The sequence below is a fragment of the Salmo trutta genome, chromosome 28 (genome assembly GCF_901001165.1).
Source record: "Salmo trutta chromosome 28, fSalTru1.1, whole genome shotgun sequence".
Classification (NCBI taxonomy): Eukaryota; Metazoa; Chordata; class Actinopteri; order Salmoniformes; family Salmonidae; genus Salmo; species Salmo trutta.
Window position 1 is genome coordinate 25,354,713 of NC_042984.1, and position 16,312 is coordinate 25,371,024.

Consider the following 16,312-nt stretch of genomic DNA (forward strand, 5'->3'; position numbering starts at 1 on the left):
AACCTCTCAAATAAACCATTTCATAGACAGGGCACAATTTCCAATGGATGTATTAGAATACCACTGAATATTGTCTTTGGTTTATTTTACTGCAAGCACACATTAAATTATAAAGGTAAAAGTGACAATCCGTTAATGATTATGGTAAAAGCAAAGTGACCCTAAAAAGATAATTGTTGTACAGAATATCTGCATTGATTTACATACAGTAGCTGTTTCAGAAGTTAGATTGTGCATTTGGCCTTGTAAACTGGTTCTCCAGACTCCAAAGAACTTAACATCTCACTGTACGTGTTGTAGGCACATTAAAGGGTAAGCATTATCCAACATACTGAGATGAATCCTCTAGAAGTAGGCAAAATGTGATAAAAGTAACCATGTCATAGACTCACATAAATTAATCAGTGGTGCTCAGCTATTATCAAATAGTTTACAGTGTTTTGTAACTTATTGTGCCTTCGGAAACTATTCAGACCCCTTGACTTTCTCCACATTTTGTTACGTTACAGCCTTGTTCTAAACTTGACTAAATGTCTCCCTCCCTCCTCAATCTACAAATAATACCCTATAATGATAAAGGAAAAACAGGTAAAATGGTATTTTATTTTTTAAATGGAAATGTAACATAAGTATTCAGACTCTTTACTCAGTATTTTGTTGAACCACCTTTGGCAGCAATTACAGCCTCGAGTCTTCTTGGCACACTTGTATTTGGTGAGTTTCTCCCATTCTTCTCTGCAGATCCTCTCAAGCTCTGTCAGGTTGGATGGGGAGCGTCGCTGCACAGCTATTTTCAGGTTCCTCCAGAGATGTTTGATCGGGTTCAAGTCCGGGCTCTGGCTGGGCCACTCAAGGACATTCAGAGAGTTGTCCTGGCTGTGTGCTTAGAGTCGTTGTCCTGTTGGAAGGTGAACCTTCACCCCAGTCTGAGGTACTGAGCGCTCTGGAGCAGGTTTTCATCAAGGATCTCTCTGTACTTTGCTCTGTTCATATTTGCCTTGATCCTGACTAGTCTCCCACTCCCTGCCACTGAAAAACATCCCCACAGCATGATTCTGCCACCACCATGCTTCACTGTAGGGATGGTGCCAGGTTTCTTCCAGAAGTGACGCTTGGCATTCAGGCCAAAGAGTGCAATCTTCGTTTCATCAGACCAGATAATCTTGTTTTTCATGATCTGAGAGTCTGTGCCTTTGGCAAACTCTAAGCAGGCTGTCATGTGCCTTTTTCTGAGGAATGGCTTCTGAGGAATGGCTTCCGTCTCTACCATAAAGGCCTGATTGATAGAGTGCTGCAGAGATGGTTGTCCTTCTGGAAGGTTCTCCCATTTCCACAGAGGAACTCTAGAGCTCTGTCAGAGTGAGCATCGTGTTCTTGGTCACCTCCCTGACCAAGGCCCTTCTCCCCGATTGCTCATTTTGGCCGGTCAGCCAACTTCTTCCATTTAAGAATGATGGCCAGTGTGTTCTTGGGGACCTTCAAGGCTGCAGACATTTTTTGGTACCCTTCCCCAGATCTGTGTCTCGACACAATCCTGTCTCGGAGCTGTACAGACAATTCCTTCGACCTCACGGCTTGGTTTTTGCTCTGACATGCACTGTCAACTGTGGGACCTTATATAGACGGGTGTGTGCCTTTCCAAATCCAAATTTACCACATGTGGACTCCAATCAAGTTGTAGAAACATCAAGGTTGATCAATGGAAACAGGATGCATCTGAGCTCAATTTCAAGTCTTATAACAAAGGGTCTGAATACATATTTAAATAAGGAGTTTATTTTTTATAAATTAGCAAATTAGCATTTCTTAACCTGTTTGCGCTTTGTCATTATGGGGTATTGTGTGTAGATTGCTGAGGATTTTTTTAATTTAACCCATTTTAGAATAAGGCTGTAACATAACAAAATGTGGAAAAAGTAAAGGGGTCTGAATACTTTCCGAAGGCACTGTGTCTGTCACTTGCAGTGAAATCATCTTCAGTAAAAACAGACCGGTCCAATGCCCATTTGAGTGCATTTCCCTCTAGTTCCTAACTTCAAACATTGGTCAGAACCAGAGAGTTGTTACAAAATTTAGAAATTGTTGCTTATCCGTCCTGCGTAACCGTAGCCACTTCCTTTTCATGACGGCACTTTACTGCTTGTCCGATGTAAACACTGGAGAGCGAGAGAGAGAGACATTAAAGTATCCTGGTTAGCTAGTCTCATACCCTTTAAAGATACATTTTTTAGAAAGCAGCATACCGTAAATCTATCAGGCAATGTTTCTTAGAACCTAATTCACACAGTCCCATTTATTTATTTTAGGCATGTCCTAAGAAACATAAGACTAATAAAATGTATTTTTGAAATAATAGAATGGCATATTTAGAGTTTAATTATGTTGCTGGTCTGGGTAGCCTATAGGCTACATGGCTGTGCCATGCACATGAACTCTATAGTCAATCCGACGTCTGCATTGGCTGTACAGCATTTACGGTGATACAGCCTCTGCAGAAGTCAGCGCATTCACGTTTCGCAGAGCTGGTGTGAAGGAAGTTGTCAAGGAAGTTAGTAAGTTTGTTTTATTCAGGACCTCCTGCCCCCACCTACAGTCAACGCGGAGCTATACGGAGTCCTCCGCATTGTTAAAACATTTTGGAAGAGCACGGTAATCCGGTATGAGCTCAATTTAGCCTCTGCAAGGCTACGGGGGCTCTGCAGTTGCATCACACCCTCCGTACAGAGCCTCCGGATCGCATCACTGGAGCAAGCATAAATTGACGTTAGTGGTTCCTCCTTTAAAAGTTGCAGTATTCTATGGCACATTATTTAAGTGTGAACCACTGTTACCATTAATGCTAGTTAGTGCTAGTGCCATCTTTGAGAAGCATTTGATAGACTTCAATAATGGCTGTACTAGGGAATGCGGGCACGAGGGAGATCGGGGTTCAATTCCCCGACGGGGAGGAAGGAGTAGGCTGTCCTTGTAAATAAAATGGTGTTCTTAACTGATTCCATACGAGTTATTTCATAGTTGTGATGTCTTCCCTATTATTCTACAATGTAGAAAATAGTAAAAATAAAGAAAAACCCTTGAATGAGTAGGTGTGTCCAAACTTTTGACTGGTACTTGCTTAATATTATGGTGTTTCTATTCCAAGAAAAACAAAAAAAACCTTGGTTTCTGTTAGGATGGAAAGGATAATATGGCACTGTATATTGTGACAGTCAGAAGTACAGTCCTGGGCTATTTAGCTAAAGAATCCCCGTGTCGTGCAGGCAGGGGACACACGGGAGACCGGGGTTCAATTCCCCGATGGGGAGGAAGGAGTAGGCTGTCCTTGTAAATAAGAATTTGTTCTTAACTGACTTGCCTAGTTAAATAAAAAGGTTACACTAAGAGCATAACATTTCTACACCCTAATGTTCTAATTCTAGTCTAACAATACCCAAAAGGAGATTAAGTGAAAATAAAAATCTCTGATTTATCAAGACCAGTCCCCATGCTTTTCTCAGAGCTGCTCGAAATGGTGCTAAAATAGTTGTAGGCTTTTGCTTCAAATCCTATTGCTTCTAACTTCAATATGCTCTTTAAATAAGACCTACACCACTTTTAACAGCACATTACTCAACACTAGTGAGACTCATGTCACCTACAGTATATCGAAAAATATGACGTAATTATTGTCGGAGAGTCACATATAGAGGATTGGAGGATTCTGAATTAAAACCAAAAGCCGACTCAGTCTCCCGGTGGCGGCTGGCACGGGTATCGAACCTGCAGCTGTAGCAATGCATTTTGCACTGCGGGAGCCCCCATCCACAAAGTATCAAAATACAGAGAAGTGTTGGTAAAAGTATATTGTCCTGCTAATAGTATATTGTCAGTATTATAATACTGTACATGGTGTCCAGGTAAGGTAATCAAAACATTTCTTTATTAAACGACTATCAGAAAGAATGTTGGTATTTATTTATTTTGATCCAAAGCCATAATTGAGTGAGTGACTCAGCTTTATGTAGGTGCCAGCTATATGACTGTTTCATCAACTTGATAATATATAATGATATGAGGTTATTACGTTTTCAAAAAAACAAAGGAGAGTGATTGTAAATCTGAATAAAGTCCAAAATAATATTTGTTAAGGCTAAAACATTTATGTTTTTAGAGGGAAAGAAACGCTGGGCCAATTGTGCACCGCCCATAAAGGCCAAAATATAGCCCTGCTAATAGCCATAATGGCACTGTACAACGCGACCGTGTGTTTGAAAGAGTATTTTCCAGTAAGCAACAATGTTTGCCTTCATTAGACAACTTTGTTCCAATATTTCTGTAATATTTATTCCCATAGTAATTCGTTATGGATCCATAACTAAAACATACACATTGAGTAATTATTATTTTATTAATGAAAGCATAAAGATGTTGATGAAAAAACACTACTGTTTTGATTTAAATGTAACAGTCAGAGTACTTAAGCGTCGAATACATTGCATGTACGGGGATGTTCACACACAGTAGCTGGGCTATAAAGAGTCTATTGTCCTGCTAATCAGGCTACAAGTGGGATTAATTTGATTAATATTATGGTGTTTCTATTCCAAGGAAAACGAAAAACCCTCTGGGTTTCCATTGGGATGGAACGGAAAATATGGCACTGTACAACGTGACGGTCGGGAGTACAGTACTGGGCTATTTAGCTAAAATCCAGTGTCCTGCGGGCACGTGGGAGACCGGGGTTCAATTCCCCGACGGGGAGGAAGGAGTAGGCTGTCCTTGTAAATAAGAATTTGTTCTTAACTGACTTGCCTAGTTAAAATAAAGGTTACACTAAGAGCATAACATTTCAACACCCTAATTTTCAAATTCTAGTCTAACCAATACCCAAACAGAGATTCAGTGAAAATAAAAGTCTCATTGATTTATTAAGACCAGTCCCAATGCTTGTCTCAGAGCAGCGCAAAACTGTGCTAAAATAGTTGTAGGCTATTGCTTCAAATCCTATTGCCTCTAACTTCAATACGCTCTTTAAATAAGACCTACACAACTTTTAACAGCACATTACTCAACACTAGTGGAGACTCATGTCGCCTACGGTAGGCCTACAGTATGACGTGACTCTCCGCTAATAATTACATATAGAGGGTTGGAGGATATTTCTAATATTTATTCCCATAGTAATTCGTTATGGATCCATAACTAAAACGTCAGCATTTTGAAAGAGTATTTTTATCATTTTATTAATGAAAGCATAAAGATGCCATTATTAGTTACAATGTTTTAGTTTGAACGTGCAGACTGGCACTAAGAACAGAACAGCGGGAACGTTTCCCTAGTCAGCCCAATTATTAGTGCAATGCCCCTTAAAGTGTTGCCAGTGTGGCAGGGTGGGAATGTGATGAAAGAAATAAAAGATGAATGAAATCATTCTCTACTATTATTCTGACATTTCACATTCTTAAAATAAAGTGGTGATCCTAACTGACCTAAGACAGGGAATTTTTACTAGGATGATTAAATGTCAGGAATTGTGAAAAACTGAGTTTAAATGTATTTGGCAAAGGTGTATGTAAACTTCCGACTTCAACTGTAGTTGAAGGTCTGTTTCATAATTTCAGTCAGAAGTTCTTGGAATGACTGTTTTACTGTGCCCATAACAAAAATGTGTTAATACAAATGCTCCTTCAATGTGTCATAACATTTTTTGGAATTTTTTTGTCGTCTATGAGCCTTGTTCTAGTCTAGCCTGAGTACATTGACTCCTGGTAAACATACAGTGGAACAGGTGAAGGAAAAATACAGGCAGTAATCTACTCACTCCTCTCCCTCAGGCCCTGGCCGAAGCTGCGCGCCAATCGGAAGAGAGACCAGAAAAGCACGCCTTTGATCAGCACTGAGATCCCCGCTCCAGTCACAGCAGCGGCCTCCAGTGTATACGTCGTGTCCTGCCCCCAGTGTACACTGATCTGAAATCAGAAGACCACATGAAGTCCATCTCAGAGCAACCATTCACCATACTTTCCCTAAAGATCTGATTTGAGATCAGTTCAACCACTGGCTTTCACAGCTCACCCTGTACATCAGGTACACGAAGTAGGCCACCTCCGGCACATTCAGAAGGACAAAGACCCAAACCAGCGGCTTGGCTTCTTTTAAAACCTGGAACAAAGGACAGATAAACCTGTTTTACATGATGTATGCGCTTCATAGGTGCTTACAGGCTAAAAAAAATCCACCATCCTTCATTCAATTGAGTTCATATACTTTATGCGTGTAGTATTTCATTGTGATTTATGTTCTATTCTTTACATCCTGTTTATGCACTTGTGCAGTGCACATTAATTATTAAATTACATATTTTATTCTCTTGATACTTGTTACTCACTGCGATAGCCCCCATGGCTGCGGTAACGCAGGCCCAGACCACTCCAAAGCCCAGGATGATGCTGTTCGTGAAGGACATGGTTGTACCTGATGTCATAATCAGTATGCAAAGGCACAGCTGACAGAGAAACAGAAAAACCAGCCACAGATTATACCAACTATAAATCTAGTACAGCTCCATCCCAAAGACCCTGATGTATGAATGGCCCTGATATAAAGGACCACCTTTAGAGCACCTTAAATTAAATTTCGGACAAAAAGGCAAACTCTGCTACATCATTCATTGAATCAAATGGCTCATTCATAACAAAACCCACTGATATTGTCAACTACTTTAATTATCTTTATTAGCAAACTTAGGCATGACATGCAAACCAGAAATTCTGAACCAACACATCAATGCATAACAGACCAAATGATGAAAGACAAGCATTATAATTTTGAATTCTGTAAAGTTAGTGAGGGCGAGGAGAAACAAATTGTCTATTAACAATGACAAGCCCTTGGGTCTGACAACTTGGATGGAAAATGATGGAGGATGATAGCGGACTATATTGCCACCTCTTCAATCTAGGTCTACAGGAAAGTGTGAGCCCTCAGACCTGGACGGAAGCAAAAGTCATTCCACTACCCAAGAACAGCAAGGCACCCTTTACTGGCTCAAACAGCTGACCAATCAACCGGTTGCGAACCCTTAGTAAACGTTCTGATTTTTTTGTTGTTGACCAGATACAATGCTATTTCACAGTAAACAAATTAACAACTGATTTTCAGTACGCTTATAGGGAAGGGCACTCAACATGTACAGCATTTACACAAATGACTGATGATTGGCTGAAAGAAATTGATAATAAGATTGTTGGAGCTGTTTTGTTAGACTTCAGTGCAGCTTTGGACATTATCGATCATAATCTGCTGTTGGAACAACTTTTTGTTATGACTTTACATCCCCTGCTAGATTGTGATCGAAGATTCTGTCTAACAGAAAACAGAGGGTGTTTTTTAATGGAAGCCTCTCCAACAATCAATGTAGAGTCGGGCATTCCCCAGGGTAGCTGTTTAGGCCCTTTACTTTTTTCAATCTTTCCTACTGACCTGGCACTGAGTAAAGCCTGTGTGTCTATGTATGCTGATGACTCAACGTTATGCATGTCAACTACCACAGCAAGTAAAATCACTGCAACACTTAACAAAGACCTGCAGTCGGTTTTAGAATGGGTGACAAGTAATAAGCTAGTCCTAAATATTTCTAAAATTAAAAGCAATATATCCGGGACAAATCATTCACTAAAACCTAAACTAAATTGCGTAATGAAGAATGTGGAAATTTAGCATGTTGAGCAGACTAAACTGCTTGGTGTAACCCTGGATTGTAAACTGTCATGGTCAAAACATACTGATGTAACGGTAGCTAAGATAGGGAGGAAGCACTGCTGTGCTTTCTTGACATTGCTATCAACAAAACAAGTCTTACAGGCTCGAGATGTTGCACCTGAACTACTGCCCAGTCATATCGTCAAGCACCACAAAGAGGTACAAAGGCAAATTACAGTTGGCCCAGCACAAAGCAGCATGGCCAGCCCTTAAATGTACACAGACAGCTAACATCAATGACATGCATGTCAAATCACTCCTGGCTCGAAGTAGAGGAGAGTGACTGCATCACTACTTGTCTTTGTGAGAGGTACTTACATGTTGAAAGCAGCGAGCTGTCTGTTTAAACTACTAGCACACAGCTCAGACACCCATGCATACCCCACAAGACATGCCACCAGAGGTCTCTTCACAGTCCCCAAGTCCAGAACAGACTCTGGAAAACGCACAGTACTACACAGAGCCATGACTAAATGGAACTCTATTCCACATCAAGTAACATGCAAGCAGTAAAATCAGGTTTAAAAACCATAAAACTACACCTTGGACTGTAACAACACACACACACGCACTCACTCTACACACACGCTTGTATGGTGATATTAGAAATGTATTGTAGATATGTACTGGTGTAATTATGTTATATGTACTGTTATATTTTAGCCTTAATTTGTTTGGACCCCAGGAATAGGAGCAGCTGCCTTGGCAGCAGCTAATAGGGATCCTTATAAATACAAAAAAATACCCTGAAGGCAGTCATACATATCTGCACCAAAGATGCTCAATGTCAAGGCAACACAACGTGTTAGAATGACGCCATCTGTCGGAAGAAAATATTTGTTGTGTGTCAGTCATGTATTATGACACATGTGGAATGTGGCGGTACCTGGGCCTGTAGGTCAAAGGTGACCATGGAGAAGCACAGGTTGATCAGGAAGTACTGCTCCTGGAAGCTCTCCAGAGCTCCGCCCACCCGGAAGGCCATCATGTTGGGCCTTTGGATGAGCAGAGTGGCGCACAGGACATGGACCACGCCCACACACAGGATGCACACAAACCGCACCTACCACACAAGCACACACACTGATTCACTACTGCAGCTACTCAAACAGCACCTGTGACATAAGCACATGCACAATCATGTCTGGTCACAATTGAGCCGTGCTCCGTTGGGAGAATATGTTTTTAAACGGGGAGGTAGTACCTGAACTTGTCCAATGAGAACACAGATTGTTGTTTTCTGTTGCAAAACACTGCTACGTTATACCGTACTGAACATGACCCTGGATTAGACATAGGAGTTGGTTTAATTTTGTTGGTCCACATGCAGCGTACCAGAAGCAGGTCCTTTCTATCCTGGACAGGGAGCACCATGAAGTTGACCACAGAGCGCATCATGACCACCAACACACTGAGGACAAACACTATCAACTCCTGCCTGTTCTCCTGCAGGATGCCCCTGGTGATGTAGTATATGCAGAACACTGGAGAAACATAAAGAAGACCGTGTGTGATACAGTATTGATGTAGGCGGCATAATCCAGATTTAACCATAGAACACAATGCTGACATGGGGTGATCAGAATTGGGGATTACATTTCTTTTCTCTGAACTTTTCATAATGTGTTCATGTCTGGACACAGTAAGGAGTTGGCACTCTGTTGATTACATCATTAGTTAACAATCTGTTGCTATTGCCACTAACGTAAGACATGCCACTTACAAATTCCAACCAGTTGGATGAGCGATACAGTGAAGTCGTCCTCATAGCTGTACGTTGCCATGCTTTGCCTGTAGATGTTTGTCAGTGTGAGGGCCAATAGTGCCAATAGAGAGGCGATGGTGAAGCAGAAGTAAAGCTTCACCAAGCATGACAGCTCTGACCAAGGCTTTATCTGTGGGGAGGAGAAAGCCAAGCATATAACCTTTCTTTACACACAGACACCTAGGGCCATATTCAATCAAAACGGGTGCAAATGTCTGAGTAAGACAAAGGAACATTCTTCTTATGCTGTGAACATGTAGCCTACATTCTTATTCATATGATAAGAGAAACATGTTTACAGAGTTGAGTGACACAAAAAGGAACTTTTCTACAGTGCAGAAAGAATGTTGAACTGAATAGGACTCTGGTTCCCAATTCAAGCGACAGCTAGAACAGATAATGTGACAATGTCTATAAGTATAAGGAGAACAATTGGGATGTATACTGACCGGGCCACATGGCGTTGGGATCAGTTCCTGGTGCCTTGGTCTCAGGTTTGGGAGATCTGAGCCCTCCCATGGCTGATTGCTCAACAGTGGACTGAAATAGAAATATATGTGGATATTAGTTACCGTGCAAGATGGTAATAGGTTCAAATGTATATTGAATGGCTGATAAAACGCATGATAATTTGTCATATTCATTGATCCATGATGAGATATAGGTAACTGCCAAAATAAAGGAAACCAACATAAAAGTGTCTTAATAGGGTGTTGGGCCATCACGAGCCAGAACAGCATCAATACACCTTGGCATAGATTATATTTTCTATTTTTAAAATGTATTTAACTAGTCAAGTCAGTTAAGAACAAATTCTTATAACGGCCTACCGGGGAACAGTAGATTAACTGCCTTGTTCTGGGGCAGAACAAGAGATTTTTACCTTGTCAGCTCGGGGATTCGATCCAGCAACCTTTCGGTTACTCCCCCAACGCTCTAACCACTAGGCTACCTGCCACCCCTCAAGTGTCTGGAACTCTATTTGAGGGATGCGACACCATTATTCCATGAGAAATTCCATTATTTTGAGTTTTTCTGTTTGTGGTGGAAAATGCTGTTTCAGGCACCACTTCAGAATGTGTTCAATTGGGTTGAGATCTGGTGACAGACAGCCAAGGCATAGGTGTTATATCTAGCCTAAAACATTAACCTTTAAACAGAATGACTCTCCAAACTAACCAGTTCAGTCCATTAACCTGGAGGTTGACTAAGACACCTATCAGAGCCTAAGAATGAAAAGAGGTTAAGTAGTCCCCCAGATGAGCAGGGCGAGTTCGTGCCCGCATAGGCCTTTCTTCAACCGCCACCGCTTGTGGCTCTGGCCCTTGGGGAGCCCACAGAGGCTGGGGCTCGGGTGGTAGTGGTGGGGGAGGTCCATCCGGTGGCGTCTCTGGCCTGCATGTCTGTTCTGTGTGCATTCGTATTCCTTGAGGAGCAGGGACTTTCCTGAGGCGGCTGGCGTGCCAGCGTGATCCATTGCTCAACATGAATGTGGCGGGCCCCAGTTGTCGACTGACCTGCAGGGGTTCCGACCAGAATGAGGCCATTTTGTTGCACCGCTGAGGCCGTCGGGCTCGGACCCAGTCAGACACTTGGATGATCGACTTCTTCACCCTGTGTGCCTTGTCAAAACGCTGTTTCATTTCTCTTTGGTGCCTGGTCACTGCCTGTTTTTCTTGGGTGCACCTAGTTGCCGGTTCTGCAACTCTCTGTGTTCTGAGTCTGTCCAGTGGCAGTTCCATCTCACGACCTAGCATGAGGGATGCCGGGGAGGCCTGTGTTGTTGTGTGTTTGCTTGCTCTGTAGTGCATTAGCGTTTGATTCAAAGCAGTTTGGAACGTGCACCCCTGGACCAGGTGCGCTCTGATGCCGTTCTTCAGCGTTTGGTTGAAGCGTTCCACCCCTCCGTTAGCTTGTGGGTTGTAGTAGGCCGTGCGGATGTGTTTGATTCCCTTGTTGCTGAGATATGAGGAGAACTCGGCAGAGATTAGCTGGGGCCCATTGTCCGTGGTAAGGGTGAGGGGCAGGCCCCACCTTGTGAACAGGCTGTCTAGGATGTCCACGATGGCCTGTGCTGTGACAGTTCCGACAGGAACCACTTCTGGCCACTTAGAGTGGAGGTCATACACCACCACCAGGAAGCGCTGATGGTGAGGGACTGCGTGACCATGGATCTCGCCACAGATGTCCAGTTGGATGTGCTCCCAGGGGCGGGACGGCCATGCGAGAGGCTGCAGGGGGGGTGGGGCGGACTGTCCTGTTTTCCCACTGAGGAGGCATGCAGCACAATCCCTGACCAGGGCTTCAATGTCGTGGTCGATGCCTGGCCACCACACAAGGTCTCGACATCGCTGTTTGACCTTCACTATGCCCAAGTGCCCCTCGTGCGCCATGGATAGAACACGCGCACGCAGACCACTTGGGACCACAGTGCAAAACCCTCGAGAGACACAGACTTCTTCCCAGCAAGACAGTTCGTGCTTCACCCTGGCGAAAGTCGCCAGCTCTTCCGGCACGTGTGCTGGCCATCCAGTGCGTATGTAGGTGCGCAGGGTAGACAGTGTGGGATCCTGTTCCGATGCTTGCTTCAGCTCCTCCAGTGAGACGACTGACTGAAGAGGAGCGTAAAGCATTTGTACGAGCTCTGTTTCGTTGTCGTCTGGCAAGACGGTCGGAGTAGGAGCGTCAAAGGAGCGTGAGAGGAGGTCTGCCACCACGTTATCCCTCCCTGGAGTGAACTTCAGCTGATAGTCGTACTGTCTGAGGCGGTCGGCCCATCTGTGCAGCCGAAGTGGCTTGTGGCCAGTTCCTGATGCCGACAGTAGCGTTGTGAGGGACTGGTGGTCGGTTCGGAGCGTGAACAGACGGCCATAGAGGTAGAGGTGCCACCTTTCGCACGCCCAGACACAGGCCAGTGCTTCTCGTTCGCCCACAGAGTACCGTTGTTCTGTGGGGCTCAGGGCCCTTGAGGCGAAGGCGACGGGCCTCTCAATGCCATTCTGCAGCTGTGAGAGGACAGCTCCTAGTGCTCCAGCTGAGGCGTCACATGTGACAATGGTGGGGCAGACGGGGTCAAAGTGAGCCAAGACTGGGGCTGTGGTGAGCTGGCTCTTCAGTGAGCGGACCGCGTCTGAGCAGGCTGCCGTCCAGGCCCATGGCTCATCCTTCTTGAGGAGCTGGCGAAGGGGCGCTGTGGTCTGGGAGTAGTGGGGCAGAAACCGGAGGTAGTAAGCTGTCATGCCCAAGAATGATGCCACCTGAGAGGCTGAGGTCGGTTCCGGGATCCTGTGGATGGCTTCAATGTTCGACATGAGTGGGGCAATGCCTTTGGCCGACAGGCGGAACCCCACAAACTCGACGGCTGGAGCTGCAAAGGTGCACTTTCCACCGTTAAGGGTCAGGTTGTTCTGCAGTAGAGCGCTGAATACTCTGTGGAGTCGATAATCATGGATGTGGAGGTCAGGACCGTGGACCACGATGTCATCCAGATAGACCGCCACCCCAGGTATTCCAGCGAGGATGGTGCTCATCACCTTCTGGAAGCAGCTGGGGGCGGAGTTAAGTCCAAAAGGCATGCGTGTATATCTGAACACGCCAGCATGTGTGACAAAGGTAGTGAGATCTCTGCTAGCTGCATTGAGGGGTACCTGAAGATAACCCTGACGAAGGTCAAGCTTCATGAAGATCGTGGAGCCGTGGAATAGTGCGGTCAGCTCCTCAGCTGTAGGCAAGGGGTACTTATCTGGGACAACAGCCTTGTTCACAGCACAAAGATCCACGCAGGTCCGGATTCCACCTGACTTTTTGGTTGCAATGACTAAGTTTGAAATCCAGGGGGCAGCGTTGACTGGCTCAATGATGCCTGCATCCAACTGTGCCTGGAGATCTTTTGTGACGTCATCACGCAGTGCAAAGGGAATGCGCCGCAGGGGCTGCATGACTGGGGTCACTTCCGGATTCACTAGGGGCCTGTGAGTAAAGGCTGTGAGGCAGCCCAGTCCATCAAACAGAGTTGGCCAGTTCTGTTGCCATGTGCAGGTAACCTGGTGGATAGCTGACCCACTGTCATCTCTCAGCGTGAATCCCAAGCCTGTGAAGAGGTCGAGGCCCAAGAGGTTGGCACCCCGCTTTGCAACATGAAATGTGAATGATGGCAGATGCTTGGTGCCGTAGTGTACTGGGACCTGGAGGGTGCCTACAATGTCTATCTTGGATCTACCGTACCCACACAGGGCAGTGGAGGGCTGTTGGAGTGGTAGGTGACTGAAAAACTTGTAGTAAGTGGCAAGGTTGAGCAATGACACCGCAGCGCCAGTATCCAGCAGCAAAGGCAAACCCACCTCACCCAGCTGCACAGTGCATGTCCTGAATGACACATGGTTGGTGGAGACAGTTCGAATTTCCGTGCGTTCATGTTGAGAGTGAGATGAAACTAAGGGCCTGTGCTGGGTGGAGCTAGTAGCTGGGGCAGAACGACACACTTTTGCAAAGTGATTGTATTTTGAACAGTTCTTGCATATTTTCCCACGGGCTGGGCAGTTTGAAGCCCTTGAATTGTGAGAGCTAGCCCCGCAGTTGCCACAGCTACTTCTGTTCGTTTGTCTGTGTGCCTGCTGCACGGGCATGCCGGTGTCTGTGTCCATGCAGCTATCAACGTGAGAGGCCATGCACAGCACGTGATCGTTGTAGTGCGCCTGCTCGGGCTGAAGCTGCTGTGTGAGAATGGCTGGGGGCCGAGTGTATGCTGCAGATCTGTCTGTTAGCATAGTAGAGCATTCCAACGCCGCTTCAACCTGGAGTGCTATTTTAATAGCTCCATCTAGTTGTAAATTATCCGATTCCAAAAGCAGTTTCTCCCTTGTCTTTTCACATAACGTCCCCTCTATCAACTGATCCCTGATGATCTCGTCCTGAAGTGTCCCGTAGTTACAAGAGCTAGCCAAATCCCTCAGATTAGCCACGTAGCTTTGAATGGACTCACCCGGCCGTTGGTGTCTCTTCCGTAGCCGGTAGCGTTGGAGGAGCACTCGCTCTTTCCCGGCGAAGTGGTTCCGTAGGAGGCTGACTGCAGCAGTGAATGTAGGAGCCGATCCAAGCGCTCTGAAAATCCTTTGTCCCTCTGTACCGAGGCAGTGACGGAGCAGTGCTGTCCTCCGCTTGTCGGAGATTGTAGAAAAGTCCATAGCTTCAATATAAGTGTTAAAGCTATCAAGCCAGTTATTCCACGGGACTGGAGGTTCGCCAGGCACGGCGAGGAATGGTGCCGGCGGTGGTAAACTGAATTCAGCCATCTTCGTCGCCAATGTTATATCTAGCCTAGCTGTAGAAGAACGCACGTCTGCACGGTTTCACATTGTACATCACTCTGTCGTTTAATGACATGTGCCACTCATCCTGACAACCCATTCATCCGTAAAGCAGCACACTGTCGTAAACCATAACAACGTACGGTATGACGTACAGCACGTCGTACCATACATAACAATAGGGTTTAAGAGATATGGTTTGGAAAACATACCTACATGTAGTGATGGGATATGCCACTGTACTCCAAATTGTACCTTTATCCACACTGACATATAGAGAAGATTGAAATACTGCTAGTTTTTCCAGAAAACGGCCCTTTTGTCAGGACACACGTTTCACGCCACTTCAATACAAAGGGATTTTCGTAGCAGGTTAGAAGAGCATTTTCACTAACCCTTTTCCTAACCTGCTACGAAAAAGTCACTTCGGTATCGAAGTCGGATTAAAAGAGCTACCGCAGCCATTTTGGAATGGCAGTATCAGCACCTTTGTTGTTCAATGCAACGTGCTATTCCATAATGGCTGCTGTTGCTACTGCTAGCTAGCATGAGGACGAAAAGGTCAGTTTTCCGGGAAAACTAGCAGTATTTCAATCTTCTCGATGGAGCTGTGTGGACAAAGGTAAAATTTGGAGTACAGTGGCATATCCCATCCCTGCAGTGAGGTATGTATTCTGACCTATATATTGCACCTGCTCCAAGTGTCTTATGCCACTATCAAGTCATGTCTGAAACTTGAGACCTCCGATTTCAATTAACTTAAGTTGTTTGTGTGTAGACCTTCCCATTGGTTGATTCTGATACTTCATAAGTGGGAAACTCGGGATCTGACTCTAACCCTCTAGGTTAGCGAAACGGAAATGCCCAAGTTTCTGACATGGCATTAATGTAACCATTACTGAGTTCCGACCCCAGTTCAGCTCAGTGTAAACAAGCGTAACGGTAGAGTCGGTATCTTCTGGCAATGGACACACCAACCGAAAGAATGTTGGAAACGGAATTCGAATCACATCCTGTCACTAAACTAACACTACATCGATGATTGTAATTATGTTAATAAGTCGCGCTCATAAACTCACCGTATCTCTTCCATTTTTAAGTGAAACAGTAACTAGATAATCGTGTTCTTGATGTTTCTACATCTCAGCAAGCAGGCCCACATTGGCTGCTACCCTCAAACGTATTTACGCCACATATATTTTTGGAGTTTTAATGGCGGTGTGAAAACCATAACGCCACAGTTCCGCTTACAAATGTATATGTCTGACGTCTTTCTGAGGTGTATTCAGCATGCATAACATGCACGTACTTGTTTGAAAACGGGTCCAGTCAATATCATAACAATAGTCAATCGTGAATGTTTTAGAACAGGGATGGTGCTGAACACTGTACGATGATTTGTTTAGTTTTTTTTAGCACAACAGCTTAAAATACACTTTGCATTAGCAAACTAGTAAAGATTTGCTAACTCTGTGTTCATCTCAACCATCGAAATGTTGCA

The 16,312-nt window shown here is 44.7% G+C and overlaps 1 protein-coding gene across 2 annotated transcripts; it reads right to left on the bottom strand.

Moving 5' to 3' along the window:
- Positions 1-1,877: 1,877 nt before the first annotated feature.
- Positions 1,878-16,079, bottom strand: LOC115165856 (uncharacterized). 2 transcript variants are annotated; one of them, XM_029719290.1, is made up of 9 exons: positions 15,891-16,079; positions 9,955-10,045; positions 9,464-9,635; positions 9,076-9,224; positions 8,627-8,803; positions 6,368-6,484; positions 6,055-6,141; positions 5,801-5,948; positions 1,878-2,156 (listed from the first exon to the last, which is right to left on the bottom strand). In XM_029719290.1, the coding sequence occupies exons 1-9, from the start codon at positions 15,902-15,904 to the stop codon at positions 2,134-2,136; spliced, it is 978 nt and encodes a 325-aa protein (XP_029575150.1). In that variant the 5' UTR covers positions 15,905-16,079; the 3' UTR covers positions 1,878-2,133. The 2 variants fall into 2 exon arrangements, with proteins under 2 accessions (XP_029575150.1, XP_029575151.1); XM_029719291.1 differs by lacking the exon at positions 8,627-8,803.
- Between the last annotated feature and the right edge of the window lie 233 nt (positions 16,080-16,312).